The sequence below is a fragment of the Pteropus vampyrus genome, unplaced genomic scaffold, assembly GCF_000151845.1.
Source record: "Pteropus vampyrus isolate Shadow unplaced genomic scaffold, Pvam_2.0 Scaffold44, whole genome shotgun sequence".
Taxonomy (NCBI): domain Eukaryota; kingdom Metazoa; phylum Chordata; class Mammalia; order Chiroptera; family Pteropodidae; genus Pteropus; species Pteropus vampyrus.
Genome location: NW_011888825.1, coordinates 291,189 through 307,361, shown reverse-complemented (window position 1 = coordinate 307,361; position 16,173 = coordinate 291,189). Strand labels below are relative to the sequence as shown.

At 43.9% G+C, this 16,173-nt stretch overlaps 1 protein-coding gene across 3 annotated transcripts; it reads left to right on the top strand.

Annotated features, from left to right (window-relative positions):
* The first annotated feature begins 17 nt into the window (after window positions 1-17).
* Window positions 18-16,131, top strand: FXR2 (FMR1 autosomal homolog 2). 3 transcript variants are annotated; one of them, XM_011358859.2, is made up of 17 exons: window positions 18-458; window positions 7,458-7,510; window positions 7,867-7,960; window positions 8,583-8,654; window positions 8,766-8,914; window positions 9,163-9,256; window positions 9,742-9,858; window positions 11,662-11,832; window positions 12,615-12,693; window positions 13,018-13,127; window positions 13,359-13,445; window positions 13,742-13,964; window positions 14,167-14,364; window positions 14,457-14,657; window positions 14,755-14,850; window positions 15,002-15,102; window positions 15,434-16,131. In XM_011358859.2, exons 1-17 carry the CDS (start codon window positions 378-380, stop codon window positions 15,527-15,529), a joined length of 2,022 nt encoding a protein of 673 aa, XP_011357161.1. In that variant the 5' UTR covers window positions 18-377; the 3' UTR covers window positions 15,530-16,131. The 3 variants fall into 3 exon arrangements, with proteins under 3 accessions (XP_011357161.1, XP_011357162.1, XP_023385655.1); XM_011358860.2 differs by having other exon boundaries at window positions 26-458; window positions 15,032-15,102; XM_023529887.1 differs by lacking the exon at window positions 15,002-15,102 and having other exon boundaries at window positions 27-458; window positions 15,434-15,570.
* The last annotated feature ends 42 nt before the right edge of the window (window positions 16,132-16,173 follow it).

Below are 16,173 nucleotides of genomic sequence, written 5' to 3'. Positions count from 1 at the left end.
CGGCGCGCCTGCGCAGTAGGCGGCGGCGGCAGGGGGAGGTGGAGGCGGTGGAGCGGCAGAGGCAGCAGCGGGTCCCGGGTCTGAGGCAGCAGCGGGGGCGGCGGCGGGCGGAAGCTGAGGTGACGAAGGCAACGGCGGCGCCAGCCGTTTCCCTCACGGTGGCGGAGACCAAGGCGGCGGCGGCGGACGGGGAGCGGCCCGGCCCCGGCCCCCTGCTCGTTGGCTGTGGCAGGGCCGCGGTGGGGCCCGCCCGGCTCCCGCCCCCCGCAGCTCCCCCTCCGGCTCCTCCTCCGGGGAGACGCCGAGGGCCTGGCCCGGTCCGTACCCAGACCTCTGCTGCAGCCGCCGCCGGGGGAGTCGGAAGCGGTGGCGGCGCCATGGGCGGCCTGGCCTCTGGGGGGGATGTGGAACCGGGACTGCCCGTGGAGGTGCGCGGTTCCAACGGGGCCTTCTACAAGGTGAGGCGGCGCGCCGACTGGGGACACTCATCTTTAGCTCCCTCTCTCTAACCAGAGCAGGGAAGAGTAGGGCGGGATTGAACTGGAGCTAAGTAAGTCCTAACCCTTAGAACCTTAGACCCATGCTCCCACCCGCAGCCCTCCTGGGGAGATCTCTGGAAGTTAACCCCATACCTCTTATTTTTGGCCCCTCTGTTACACCTGCTTTTACCCCCATTTCAGAGGGGGTGACATCAGGGCATTATCGTGCTTGGATCAGTGTCTCCCCACCCCCAAGAGACCTCATTTACCCAGGTTCATAATGACTGACTTTTTCTGTTTCCTAGTAGAGGACATGTCTTAGACCTTAATCACGTCTTTTTCACAGTCCAAGCACACAGAGAATTCTTTTTATTCTTCTCCTGTTACCTCCTTGGGAAGGCAGCCTCGTATTAGATCTCTTCATCTTCCTCCCAGAGGCCTCTACCTACTGGCTGTGGAAAACACCCTCCTTTCACCTTGTATTTCTGTTCCCAATCTAAGGAGAAATTGTCAGAAATGTATGACATTTGATGTCTTTGATCTCAGGAACTCTGGATTGTACCAGTCAAGTTGCCTTCTAGCCATAAGGTGGCATCTTTTCAGAAGTCTCTCACCCCACCTCTTTATTCCCAAGGCTAGCTAGCTGGTCTACCTACCATTCTACTCAGGCATGGATTTTATTTATCTCATGCTGACCTCAGATACATTTAAGTCATTCATATAGCTCATCTTGAGGAGTATAAGCTTCATATTATCTCTAAAAGGGGATCTCATGAGGATTCCCTCTGTTTATCTTAACACTTTCCACTTCTAGAAGACTTATGGTCAACTCTTCCAATTTGGGAATCTGATAGCTTTATTTGAAGCGGAAGGGGACTGTCTTTAAAAGATCCTTGTTTACTTCAGCTGCCCCTTTAGTTCTTTAGAACTCCTTTTACTACCACCTTTATTCTGAATCCATTTTCTAGGACCCCCCCTGCGCCCCCCGCCCATTCAGATTAAGTCAGAGAAAGACCAGGAAATTTTCTTTGGGTGACTTGTTATTTTGAACCTCTCTAGACTTTATGCCTGGAATTGTTACACAGACTTTTAAAATTTCTTATTTTTTCATTTTACCCTGAGGAGCAAGAGCAGAGAGAGAGACCTTCTCGTAACATCACTTGTAAGAAGAGCCACCTTTCCTTCACTTTCCCACAAGCTTTTTTCCCATAATAGACTTCTCTACCTTCATGTCCTTGGAAATGACTTTCTCCAACTTCTCTGTGAAGTCATGGAAAGGGTCTCATATTTGCACTTGGAATGGAAGGTGTCTGCCCCAGCTTCAACTGATAAGTTCATTGTAGTCATTTTTTTACCCACTCCAAATGCCTATATTTCTGCCTTACTTCCCTCACCAGATTTCTTTATATTCAGTGCCTATTGGTACCCATATCTATCTTAACGTATTCTCTCAATTTAAGTATCTGCCTTCTTACCGTATTATTTCTGTATTCCTGTGTAATCCCCAGGAACCACCTTATTCAGTGTCTGAAGGATGCTCCCAGCTGATCTCTTCTGTCTTTTTTTTTTCTGCATACTTTTCTAACTCATGGGACTTTTTCTTTTAGCTTGCCTCCATAGCATTTCTGTTTTCTTTGGCAAAGTCTCTAATTCTTTTCTGATTCTGATAGAGTACATTTGTCTCATATTCTTTCCCCAAAAATTTACATTACATTGGTGGAAATACCCTTACTCATTAGACTTTCACTCCATTTTCCCCCAATATCTTGTCTTTTACATGGGTCCTTCCTACCCCCAGATTCTGGGGTCCAAGGAAAGTGATTCTTAAATTGAGTCTGAGATCAAGATATGTTTGCTTTTGTTCTAGGAAGCATGGGAGCCAAGCACAGCTGGGGAAGATTGGTATCCAGTTCAAATTAACTGTGACACAGCTGGGAAGGGAGATGTTTTTCTTTCCATATATAAGTGTCTCTCTCTCTGAATCTTTCCCTTTTCTTCTGGGGGCTATTGCAGTGATAGACTTGAGTGAATTGGGGACAGGATACTTTGAATCCATGAGCAGAGTTTGCAGTTGAGCCAAATCCAGATATTGTGGATTTTTTTGTTGTGGCCACATTAGTGTTTTGTGCCCCAAGGCTTAGTTAACAATAAATCCCTAAATTCAGACTAATTTTTCTTCAGCTTTCAGTGCCATGTACTTATCTATTCTGACCTTGCTATAGATTGAATATTCATGACTCAGCTAACTTCGGTGGGTCAAGGAGTGTTTACATTGCTGCTAGAACTGTATATTTGAAAGGTCCCTTTCTCCCCTTTCAGACTTGAGTCCTATATTTGATCTCCCACATTGCTGCTAGAACTGTGTATTTGGAAGGTCCCTTTCTCCCCTCTCAGACTTGAGTCCTGTATTTGATCTCCCATGAAATAACTGCAAGGGTCAGATTTGGGATCTAAGTGATTTTGTAGCTATCCCATCAGCTCTTCCTTTTTTGTCAGAACTTAATGTATCTGAAAATTCTTTAAGTTGTACTCCTAAGTGAAGTATCTGTTCACCTTTCAGAGCACAATCCAACTTTCCAGACCTTGCCTGGATATCCTAATTTTCATTTTTTCTTTAAGAAATATGGATGGCATACTCAGTTTCAGTATGTGGTTTTTACCCAGACGTTTCCTGCTTTTCTCCTAGAACTCCCTCCTTTGAGAGCCCAGGACTAGAAGATAGGTTGAATGTGGGGACTAATTTCATATCTTCTAGAATTTGAGGAAACTGAAATACCTAGGAATCTAGGGTTTTCTGTTCCTCTATCTGATCCTAAGTCCTATAAATTAGAGGTCCCCAACCCACAGGCCAAGACCGGTACTGGTCCAAAGCCTATTAGGAACTGGGCTGCACAACAGGAGGCGAATTGTGGGTCAGCGAAGCTTCATCTGTGTTTGCAGCCACTCTCCAGCGGTAGCATCACCATCTCTGCTCTCAGATCATCGGACGTTAGATTCTCATAGGAGCACTGGTCCCTGGTGTCAGAAAGATTGGGGACCACTGCTATAAGCCAAAGTCAGGATATGCCATGTCCACTGAATCAAATAATCCTTTAGATCTAGTTGGCTTTCTAGAGATTCACTATCAGCTCTTGCCCTCACCTGCTTATCTTCCCAGTAAGCATGCACTGAGCAGAATTGGGAGCTCACTATCTACCACTAGTATCTTTGGAGGAAAAAAACTGGGGTGATGTGGGTGGAATTAAGGAGCAGAGACTGGGTTGAAATACGAAGTTGAGAAAACCTGTTTTGGAGAATATTTGAAGATTAAGTGACATTTAGTTGAACTGCTGAGTAATTCGAGGGAAAACTCCATTCTGAGCTCTGAATTTCTGCTTCGGGGATCATGGTAGGTGGAAAAACCAGAGTAATATTGCTATCTCCTCCTGAGGGCCAACTGACATCCTGGAGGAGAATGGGATTAGAGCTATAGGCATATCCTTTGTAAGTAGGTATACCTAGGAGTTCTTATCTCTTCACAAAAAAGGAAGGCAAGTGATTCTCTATCTCTTCCACTTTTATCTCATCCCTAAAATGTTTTGATAGTAGCTACTCTTCATCTAAAGCTTGGAGACATTTTGAGTAAAGAATTGGATAAACTCAGCTGAGGAAGCCGGTTGAAAATTTTCTAGAACTCCAGACCCTTCTAAAGGGAGAAAAGAAGAGGGAAGGGATATAGTATTAGTAGTTGTGGGGAAAGGGAGGAGGACACTCAAGGAACTAAGAGAAGAACTGGAAAGGGAAGAGGGACTCAGGCAAAAATAGTGAGGGGTGAAAGTGCCTCAGAAGACTTGTGAATAGTAGGAGTGGGAATTGATGGAGCTGAATGAAGAGTGGAAAAAGCATTTCTGGGGAAGGGAATGGCAGAGAAAGCTAAAGCATGGGTAAATAAGAGGCCAGGCAGTATCAGGAGTACTAATGTCTTGGGCAGTAGTAAAGCTTTAAGCAGTAAAAGCTCAATAACAAGATCCTATCCGGAAAGAAGAGAAAGATGGCTTGTAAGGAAACAGCAGTATAGTGAATATTTATGATTGACCAGTTCTTTGAGGGAGGAGTGACAAAAGTGTGCATTTTCGATGTTTCCCAAGTTCAGCTTTTGTCCCTAGTTGCAAAACTCAGGAATAGTTCCTGTGTATTAATTAGCCTTTTGAAACTTGTAATTTTTAAAACAGCTTTATCGAGGTATAATTGTCACAGTGAACTACATATATTTAAAGTGTATAATTCGTTAGATTTTGACATCAATATATAAGTCCATTACCACAGTCAAGATAATGAACATTTCTATACTCCAAGAAGTCCTCTTCCAAGCACTGAACTGCTTTCTGTCATTATGTGTTAATTTGCATTTCCTGATTTTTGATAGAAGTGAAAGACAATTCAGTAGTTAATCTTATTTATTTAATTTTTAAACTTTTTTTTTTTTTTTTGACATTCAGGATTATTTCATATTAGTTTTAGTTGTACAGCATAATGGTTAGACATTTATATAATTTATGAAGTGATCCTTTTGATTATTACCCACCTGGCACTATTTGTAGTTATTACAATATTATTGACTATATTCCCTATACTGTACTTCATATCCCTATGACTATTTTGTAACTACCAATTTGTACTTTTTTTAAAACTATAAATTTATTTAAATTAGTTTCACATATACAGTACATTGGTTAGACATCTATAATGTTCATAAAATGATCCCCCCAATTGCTCCCTCCCTCCCTTGGCCCTCCACTTAACCATCATATTAATACTAACTGCATTCCCTCTGTCATGCTCCTCATACCCAACTATCAACTACTAATTTGTACTTCTTTAACCCTTCACCCCATTCTCCCAGCCTCCCAACCCTCCTCCCCTCTCTCCATCACCAAAAATTGTTCACTATATTTGTGAGTCTGTTTTTGATTAGTTTGTTCTTTTCCTTAGATTCTGCATATAAGTGAAATCATATGGTATTTATCTTTCAAGGTCTGACTTACTTCACTCAGCATAATAATCTCTAGGTCCATCCATGTCGTTGCAAATGGTAGGATTTCATTTTTTTTAATGGCTGAGTAATATTCCATTGTATATATGAACCATAATTTCTTTATCCAGTCATCTGTTGATGGGCATTTAGGTTGCTTCCATATCTTGGCTATTTTAAATTGTACTGCCATGAATATTGGAGTGCATAGATCTTTACAAATTATTGTTTTGGTCCAATTTGTACTTCTTAATCCTTTCACCTTTTTCATCCAGCCTTCCAACCTCACTCCCATGTGACAATCACCAGTTCTCTGTATCTATGAGTCTGTTTGCGTTTTAGTAATTTATTTTGTTCTTTAGATTCCACATAAAAGTAAAATCATATGGTATTTGTCTTTTCTCTGAGTTATTTCACTTAGCATAATACCCTCTAGGTCTGTTAATTTCATTGCAAATGGTAAAGTTTCTTTTTTATTTTTAATGACTGAGTAATATTTCATTGTAATGTGTACCACATCTTTATCCAGTAGTCTATTGATGGGCACTTATAGGTTGCTTCTATATCTTGGCTATTATAAATAGTGCTGGAGTAAACATAGATACATGCAGTGCATATATCTTTTCAAATTGGTTTTCTTCAGATAAATTCCCAGAAGTGGAATTGCTGGGTCATAAGGTAGTTCTATTTTTAATTTTCTGAGGAACCTCCAGACTTTTCTATAATGGCTGTACCAATTTATAATCCCACCAACAGTGTACAAGGGTGAAAGGATAGTCTTTTCAGTAAATGGTACTCAAACAATATCCATAGGTAAAAAATGAACTTTGATCATATCTTGCACCATATACAAAATTTAACTCAAAATGGATTATAGACCTAAGTGTAAAACAAAACCTATAAGACTTCTAGAAGAAGACATAGGAGAAAACCTTTATGGTCTTGGATTAGGCAAAGATTTCTTATACATGAGACCACAAGCTTAGTCATAAAAGAATATATCGATAAATTGGACTTTATCAAAATTAGCAGTTCTTAATTTTGAGTATGTGAAAATAGAAAAGATAGAAAATTGGAAGTATAGGATTGAACACATAGCTTTGGCTTCTTCAGTGAGAACATAGAAATAGAAGATAGACCAGCCATTTAATCATCACTGTTTTCCCTTGTCATGATCTTGAGATTGGGCAGTTCTACAAATTTTATTATCTTTTCAGATGCTTACAGTGTCATTGTCTAGCATTCAGAAATCTCACATCTCTTAAGTCCTAATTTTTCCTTGTAAATTTTGTTCATAGCTTTGGACTTTTCCAATATTCTTTTTATTCTCTTAAGACCCAGGCATTGAGGCACCAAGTTTGCTCAGGTCTTGCTGTATTGGGGAGATAGACCCTTCTCTCTGTTGGCAGATCCTGATGTCCTCTAGGTGTTCTAGGACAGCTTCACACTGTCTCATGGGATATTCTTAGCCTTGCTGAATATTGTTGGTATTTTAAGTGAAGTCTGGCAAGTTGCTCAGCACAACAGGAGGCAGACAGATAGGGAGGCCCCTTTGGGAGCCATAGTAGACCACCAGGTAGTTTCCAGGCTGTTTTGAAGCAAGTTGTTGCCCCCTTCTACTTTATGTCTCATCTTATTTCTGGATTTTGCCACATCTCTTTTCATGCCAGTATCATTCCTTTATCTTTACCTGAGTATTCATATTCTTTCTCCAATACAACTATTTTCCTGGATCTGTCTTTAGATTGTGTTCCAATCTGAAACTCTAGTTTAAGGACCTCCAAATGTCTCTTTCCTTATCGGTTGAGGTGATGGTAAATTGTTATTTTCCTTTTTAAATTAATTATTTATTTATTTACTTATTTAGGCAAGGCAATCCTTGGTTGACTTCACAGATTGCAAGGACCTTGTCAGCTTACAAACCCTTATTTTTATTTTCCTTTTTTTACTTTGTTCTAAAATTCTAGGGCTTTGTGAAGGATGTCCATGAAGACTCTGTCACTATCTTCTTTGAAAACAAGTAAGACCTTGGGAATAGAGAATCCAGCATACTAGGTCCTAGAAGTGGAGAAGAGGGGGCAGCTGAGTACCATGAGGCATGTAATAGGTGGGGGAGAGCCAAGGGTATGGGTGGGCAATTTTATATGGATCCCAGAAGAGGAAAGGGCTGAAATTTGGTGAGGGGGGTGCATTTGACCCAGTATTTAGATTATAGCAAGAGATGGAAGATACTGCTATGGAGCAGGGCCTGGGGTTTAGCCTATAATCACCAGGGAAGGTGGAAATTACTCAGCAATTTTAGGCAGTAACCCCTTCCTGAAGAAATGGGCAGCCACATTAGCCTGAATAGCTTTCATATCACAGTTTCTTTTGCAGCTGGCAGAGTGAGAGACAAATTCCTTTCGGGGATGTCCGGCTACCACCTCCAGCTGATTATAATAAGGAGATCACAGAAGGAGATGAGGTAGAGGTAAGGGTCATGGAGTTTACCCTTTCTAAATGTCACTTTTCTCACTACATCTCCCTTACTCTGATACCAGTATTCTAGACCAGGGGTCCCCAATCCCCGGGCCACAGACTGGTACTAGTCCGAGGCCTGTTCAGAACTGGGCCACACAGCAGGAGGTGACGCTTCATCTGTGTTTGCAGCTGCTCCCCTGCACTAGCATCACTATCTCAGCTCCATCTCAGCTCATCAGACATTGGATTCTTACAAAAGCACTGGTCCCTGATGCCAAAAAGGTTGGAGACTGCTGTTCTAGGCTCCTCATGGTTGGTTCACTCTCCTTCCCTGAGCTAAGCTACTACATCTAGCCATGTAGCTTATGGACAGGTGAAATGCAGCAGTTTCCTATCCATCTCTGTTGTGATCAACTAAACTCTCAGGGAGCTTCCCAGTTTCAGAAGATTATTTACCTTTCATTCATGGTAACAGCATCTAAAATCTAGTGCCCTCTGATTTTCAATTAGTAGCTACCACTTCTAGTTTTATTTATCTTGGTTTAAGGATACCCTCTAAGTGTCTTAATGCTTAGTCCATTTGTAATATTTTGGGAGGGTCCTCAATATCTTTTTTATTTTCATCTTCTCAGGTTTATTCTCGAGCCAATGAGCAAGAACCTTGTGGCTGGTGGCTGGCCCGGGTGCGGATGATGAAGGGAGATGTGAGTGATTGTGAAGGCCTTTGGAGAACTGCCGATACAAATATTTTAGTCATAGAAAGGTGGGAGATAGCTCAGGTCATCTACAACTTTTCCTGTCTTTCTTTTTGCTAGTTCTATGTCATTGAATATGCTGCCTGTGATGCCACTTATAATGAGATTGTCACCCTGGAACGGCTTCGGCCAGTTAATCCCAATCCCCTTGCAACTAAAGGCAGTTTCTTCAAGGTTACCATGGCTGTTCCTGAGGATCTGAGAGAAGCGTGAGTATTAGGGATGTTGGGAGTGATGGGCCCTCTTTACAGTCCTCAGCTCTGCCCCTGTTTCTCCCAGGCCCCACTTCTAGTTTCAGTCTTCTCTATTCCCTTGGCCCTCTAGAACCCTTCTTGCTTTCAGTTCCTCTTTTTCCTCATCCCTGTTCTTTTACTGGAGTCCTTCCTCTTTTCTTATTTTTCTAAGTCTCTCTTCCGAGACTACACTCTACACTGAGCATTTTTCTCTTTTTCTGCAGCTGCTCCAATGAAAATGTCCATAAAGAGTTCAAGAAAGCATTGGGAGCGAACTGCATCTTTCTCAACATCACAAATAGCGAGCTCTTCATTCTGGTGAGTTTATTCTGCCTAAAGTTCACGTTAAGTCCTTTCAACAATTTTTCCTTCTTCCCCCTTAACTCCTTTGTAGAAACAGAGGAGCTAAATGTGTTTATATTTATTTGTCAGAGAGGACTTTATTGCTCCTGACGCCTGTGGGCCCAGGTAGCCTACCTTTCCTTAGTCTTCTCCATGTCTGACCCTAATTTTTTTTTAACTTGGTCATTGTATTGCAGTCTGGGCTGGGACCCTCCCTTGCATATTTGGATTCTCAAAGTAGAGTGTACAGTTCTCACCTGTGCTTGCTGCCTAAAATCACTTCCCATAGGTACCGAGGTAGCAGGCCCTTATGAGGCTCACAATGATTTTCTTCTTCTTTAACTTTATGTTTTAATTCCCACCCTTTTCCAGAGACTCGGGCATCCTGATTCCCAGTTGCGGGCTCTCCCACAGTATGTATGCAAAGTCAGTTTTAATGACTTCCATTGGTTTCTTCCTAGTCAACCACAGAAGCCCCTGTGAAGCGGGCATCCCTGCTGGGTGATATGCATTTTCGAAGCTTGCGCACTAAACTGCTACTCATGTCCCGCAATGAAGAAGCTACCAAGCACCTAGAGGTAAATTTTGGCTCCACATTTTATTGCTGAATAAACTGGTATTGTTGTCTGCCTCCCTTCCCATCCCATCCTCCACACATATTCTTATGTTTACAGAACAAAAAGACTAAGGTCTTTCTGGGTCGTTATACCTGGGTTTGTTGTTTTATCCTAGACTCCTCCAGATGGCAGAGCTCCATCATGTCATAGTGTAGTTGTTTTCAAGCTTTTTTGAGCAATGGGACCTTTTGCTCAAGTGAAATTTTACTTGAAAGCTCAATGCATAAAACATAATCAGAGCAGTGGAAGGAGGTGTGGCTCTTTTTTCCACTGGCATCTCTCACATCACCTCTGGGAACTAAAACACTTTTCAGGATATGTTTAAGAACCATTTGTATACTAGACTTGGAATCCTAAGTCTTGCTTTGTCAAATAATTGACCTTTGACAAATCATTTGATTTTACTGAGTTTCATCTTCATTTGTGATAATGAAGTAGTTCAACTAGAATATTTCTATGAGGTTTGAGTTCTGACATTTTATGACGGTCAGATTCCCTTTTCTTAGGTTATTATATCATCCTGAATAGGGTGTGTGTTTGTGTTTGAACATGCATTTTCATTTATCAAATGAACTGATCTTTTTGGAAAGCTTTTCTCTGAGTTGTGGAAATTCTAGATCATGGTAATCTTTTACTTCTCCCGGGGTGCTACTCAGAGCACTGGCAGGTAAAAATTCACCATTACCCCCAGATAATACAAACTGTATCTGCTCCATTTCCCAACGAACAGGTTTCCTGGTGACAAAAAGTAGAATATTCTACTCTTCCAGGACATGGCTGTATTGATCCGTGTGATTAAGTACCAGATACTGAAGTTAACCATAGGTGCAAGGTTTTAAGTATGGGGACGTGTCTTTATTTTTAAGAAATCTTGCCAGTGTTGTTTTTTAAAGATTCTTTTAAAAATATTGAATGTGTATACAAGAAGTACCCTTGTACCCATTAGGCAGTTTAGGAAAGAAAACCCTTGGCAAATTTCTCTAGAAGATATTTGTAAATCATCTCAGTTATTTTGAATACCCAACCTAGTTCCTTTTTCCAGTCATTTCTTCTCGCTCGTGTAAATTCTTGCTATAATTCAGCTTTATTCATCTTGGAGGTAGGAAGTCATGAAATGTGATCTGGGAATGTCCCTTTTCAGACATCTTTCCTATTTGGTGCTTCCTACTTAGGACTCATACTTCTAGAACCTTTCCTGTCTTTCTGCCTTTGCACCCAGGGATCACACAAAGGACTGGTGAAGGAATTAAGTAGTATGGTATTCTGTAGGCTCCTTTATGCTTTTCTTAACCTCTTGTCAAATTTTTGGGAGTCGATAATAGTTTGGTTAAGGTAATAGTTCTTTATACTTGCATTTACCTTGAGACAAGTCCTTTCTTACCAATCTTATTTAATTCTCTTGATACTTTGAGAATTGGGTGGGTCAGGTGTAATTAGCAGATGACAGAACTGAGGCATTGAGTGTGTATTTTGTTTAGGATCACACAGCCTGTATTAGAGCCAAATTAGGACGTTAGTGGCTTCTAGCCCAAACTCTGTCCTCATTTCCTCCCCTCCCCTCTAGTTATTGGTATTTGAAAGGTGGGAGTAGAATGAAAAGTTCCTGAATTCTCCACATAGGTCCTAGTGGTCAGTGGACTCATGGATGGTTCTGGCTTGCTTTCACACTTTTTTTTTCTTACTGAAGTTATGCAGAGCCTCCTACCTGGGACAGGTGTTCTGGGATTACATCACCATGATTCCTACAGTGCCTTTTCCTTTCAGACCAGTAAGCAGTTGGCGGCAGCATTCCAAGAAGAGTTCACAGTGCGAGAGGACCTTATGGGACTGGCAATTGGGACTCATGGTGCCAACATCCAGCAGGCCCGAAAAGTACCTGGGGTGACAGCCATTGAGTTGGGTGAAGAGACTTGCACTTTCCGCATCTACGGGGAGGTCAGCAAAAGATAACTGTCATCTAGGTTTCTTAGCATATACAGAGAAGAGAGGGTGAAGTAGAATGGAAACCTGAGTCATGTTGCTCTCCCTCCCTGACTTTGGTGTCAGTGCATTTTCCCAAAGACAGTGTGGCAGGAAGATTGTTTGAGAACCAGGTCCTCTCTCTCTCTCTCTTTTTTTTTTACTTTACACATAACTATTCAATTCAGAGAAACAGGTTTTTATGAGCTGCGAATACTATCTGGTCCCAGGACTCACCTCCATGTACCACCCATACAAGTTTTCATGGAAGCAATTTTTTTCTCAAATAAACTGCAAGTTCCTTAAAGGTAGAACCATGTCTTATATTTATTCTGCAAACCTCAAAATACTGGACATGAGATGTGGACAAAATCTGCATTCGGCTTTGCCACTTGCTATCTCTGGGTTTTAAGCAAACTCCCCTTACTCTTCAAGCTCCAGTTTCCTCCAAGCCTTATACTTCTAGGAGAATAATCTTGTTGATAAGTCTGAGCAATCAGTGAAAACTGTTCCTCATCTTACATGGCAAACCTCTTAGAGAAGGAATTTCAATTTAGCTGCAGGGGCCAAGTCTAATGCCTTAATTTAGGTGTTAATGTATATTTTCCCACAACCCGTTCATATTTAGTCAGAAACATCTGTTGGCCGCTCAGCTAACACTAGGTACTACTCTTGGCCCAGTAGCTTTGGCTACTCCAAGGAAAGGTAATCCCAGGTCCTCTGTTTAAGTAATGACTCCCCACTTCTCTTCTCTTAAGACTCCTGAGGCGTGCCGACAGGCCCGAAGCTACCTTGAGTTTTCTGAGGACTCCGTTCAAGTACCCAGGAACCTGGTTGGTGAGTTGGGGGTGTGTATACATAAAAGAGAATATAGTTGGGGGGCCAGAAGTGAGATTCTCTAAAGTGATCTGGACTTGGCATATCCTCATGGACTTTAGTTTCACAGGAACAAAACAGAATGTAGTAGGAGTGACAAAAATGGAAGAACAAATATCTAGGGCTTATAATATTTTTTCCTGTAAAAACTCACCAGGAACTTATAAGTAGGAAAATAATTAAAGTCTGTATATAGAAGCTGGAAGACTGTATCTTAACTATTTGGACTCTTCTTTCTTTGGGCGGGGGGGAAAAAAAGGCCTAATTCCTTCTTTACCCAATTAGGCAAAGTGATTGGAAAGAACGGGAAAGTGATCCAGGAAATTGTGGATAAATCCGGTGTGGTGAGGGTTCGAGTAGAAGGTGATAATGACAAGAAGAACCCCAGGGAGGAGGTATGGGGCAACTACGCCTCGAGATTGGTGTCGAGAAGTAGGTGGGATTGTTCATGAAGTCATTCTCTGGGGGCTGGGATTTCTAGGGGGTGGAGCACGGGAACTTTTGTTTCCCCCTAGTAGATGTAGAGCCAGAAAGATTTCATTGTTTGGACTTCCATAGGATACTGGGTGGAGTTAATACTTCCATTTGACTTTCCTAATCCATCTCTCCTTCCCTCCGCCCTCCAGGGAATGGTTCCCTTCATATTTGTTGGCACTCGAGAGAATATCAGCAATGCTCAGGCTCTGCTGGAATATCACCTCTCCTACCTGCAGGTACCCAAGCCAGAAAGCCTGGGGGAGAAAGATCTGGGAGTAGCAATGGTACTGAGACTGCTGGTGGATAAAGTGAGGAGTAGTGGTGCCCAGTTTATCTCTTGAGTAGAACAGAAACCACTGGGTGAAATTTGGGGCTATGGAGTTCCCTGAATTTTCTTTGCCAATGTCTTCTTGCATTCCTGAGAGTTTAAATATGTAGGGATGGTCAGGGCAGAGAAGCATGAAAGGAGACTGTTCATTGCTCTTATACTTATTTCTCCTTCCATATCTTCCTCCATATTTTACCCAACTAGGAGGTGGAGCAGCTTCGCTTGGAGAGGCTGCAGATTGATGAACAGCTTCGTCAGATTGGGCTGGGCTTCCGCCCTCCTGGGAGTGGGCGGGGCAGCGGTGGCAGTGACAAGGCTGGATATACCACAGATGAGAGCTCCTCCTCCTCCCTGCACACCACACGAACCTATGGGGGCAGCTACGGGGGCCGGGGCCGGGGCCGGAGGACAGGTGGTCCTGCCTATGGTGAGATGGCTCTGGGAGAGTGAGGCGAGCTGTGATGTGTGGGGCGTGGCAGAGGGTGGAAGCTTGAGGAAAGGGTGATGGAGATGATGAGGTGATTGGCCGAGGGACTTGTGAGTGAAAAGGAGATGTCTTCTAGTTTGGGGGCCATGATGAATCCTTGGTTGAGGGGAGTAACTTAATTGAGCCCCACTGTGTTCCACAGGCCCCAGCTCAGACCCATCCACAGCTTCTGAGACTGAGTCTGAGAAGAGGGAAGAGCCCACCCGAGCTGGGCCAGGAGACCGGGATCCCCCAACCCGGGGGGAAGAAAACCGGAGGCGGCCAACTGGGGGCCGCGGTAGGGGACCCCCACCTGCTCCCCGACCCACCTCGAGATATAACTCTTCATCTATTAGCTCAGGTACCAGTACCAGACAGCTGGGTTCATTAATGTAGGCCAAAAGGAAAGATGGTAGACACCTGACTCCCAGTTCCTCCTCTTCCTCTAACCAGTGCTGAAGGATCCAGACAGTAATCCGTATAGTCTACTGGACACATCTGAACCAGAGCCCCCAATTGACTCAGAGCCTGGAGAACCACCCCCAGCAAGTGCCAGGCGCCGCCGCTCCCGTCGCCGCCGCACAGACGAAGACAGGACTGTCATGGATGGCGGCCTGGAATCTGATGGGCCCGGCATGACAGAGAATGGCCTAGGTAAGGAGTGTGCCTGGGGTCTAAAAAAAGTAGAGCTAGGTAAGAACTGAGGGATGGTGGATCGAATGCATGACTCTCATTTTCTCATGCCCTGCAGAAGATGAGTCAAGACCTCAGCGTCGGAATCGGAGCCGCCGTCGCCGTAACCGTGGTAACCGTACTGATGGTTCTATCAGTGGAGACCGTCAGCCAGGTCAGCTAACACTGGATGCTAGCATCTTTCCTCAGAGCTGAGAGAATGGGATGTCTCCTAACTGTGAAAACCAGGGGTTGGGGTTCAGTGGGTGTCTAGGGACTGGATACTTGGGTTCCCTCTGAAATGCTTGGTCCTCTGCCTTCCCCAGTGACTGTGGCTGACTATATCTCCCGAGCAGAGTCTCAGAGCCGCCAGCGGCCACCCCTGGAACGTACTAAACCCTCAGAGGACCCTCTTTCAGGACAGAAGGTAGGCAGGCAAGATGTAGTTTACTCCCCATCCCCCTTTTTTGTTTTTTCGGGGGGAAGAAGGCACAAGAAAGTCCTCAAATCTCTTAACTGCTAAGAAGGCTGTGTGGGATGGAGTTTAGACTACATTTAAGATAGTGGAAAGTTCGAATAGAAGAGAGGAAAGTTTGTTACATATTTTCTGGAACCTGATAAGAGTGACTAGAGAGAGTCAGATCAGGGGACCAACCCTTGGGTCACCCAATGCCAGGAGTGTAGGGAAGAATGTTGTTACCTGAATTTCTACTGACCACTTTGCTTCCTCTTCATTTTCTTTCCCACTTTCCCCTCAGGGTGACTCTGTCAGCAAGCTTCCTAAGGGCCCCTCAGAGAATGGGGAGCTCTCCGCCCCTCTGGAGTTGGGTAGTTTGGTGAATGGGGTTTCATAAAACCTCCAGCTCGCATCCCTCCCTTCTCCATCTCGCTTGCTGCCCAACACCATGGCCCTCACAGGCCCGACTGACCTGCGCTGGAGCTGCTCTTATCTAGGGGGGAGGGGGGTGGCACAGCAGCTTGGGTACCCCCCAACCTCCAGGAGCTAGTGGAGGGGTGTGTAACAGGGTCATACCCCCCTCCCTCTTGTCCACCCTACCCCCAGGGCGAGGGGAGCCTCTCTCCTTTCCCATCAGACTGGATGTGCCTTTATCCTTTAATGCCCCAATCTCTTTGAACACCCCCATTCTCCGCCTATTGGTGCGGGGTGCTCCTTGACCCACCCAGATTTGACAGTTCAGGGGGCTCCCCTGCTATCCCTCCTCCCATCCTGTACCCCCCATTTCTGGGGCCTCATCACTGTGGAAGACGGGGATAGTAAGGGTATATAGTGGGTGGGAGGCATGGGGAAGGTTTTGGAGTAGAACCAGGGGTGTGTATGAAGGGGGGTGACAAGGTCCCCCAGGGGAAGGGGGACCAACCTTGTCTGGTGGATGAGAAGGCGTATTTATTTTTCACTGTACAGTATTTAAAAAGAGAATAAAAAAATCCAAATGGCTCTCTGGTTCCTACATCTTCCTTGTGCCCAGTTTGGTTCAGC

Bases quoted from the DNA above. Each gene is read 5' to 3' on its own strand.
- FXR2 (XM_011358859.2), top strand. From the start codon at position 378: ATGGGCGGCCTGGCCTCTGGGGGGGATGTGGAACCGGGACTGCCCGTG. The intron at 11,833-12,614 runs GTCAGCAAAAGA...TCTTCTCTTAAG, and splicing joins CTTTCCGCATCTACGGGGAG to ACTCCTGAGGCGTGCCGACA. The intron at 13,446-13,741 runs GTACCCAAGCCA...TTACCCAACTAG, and splicing joins ATCACCTCTCCTACCTGCAG to GAGGTGGAGCAGCTTCGCTT.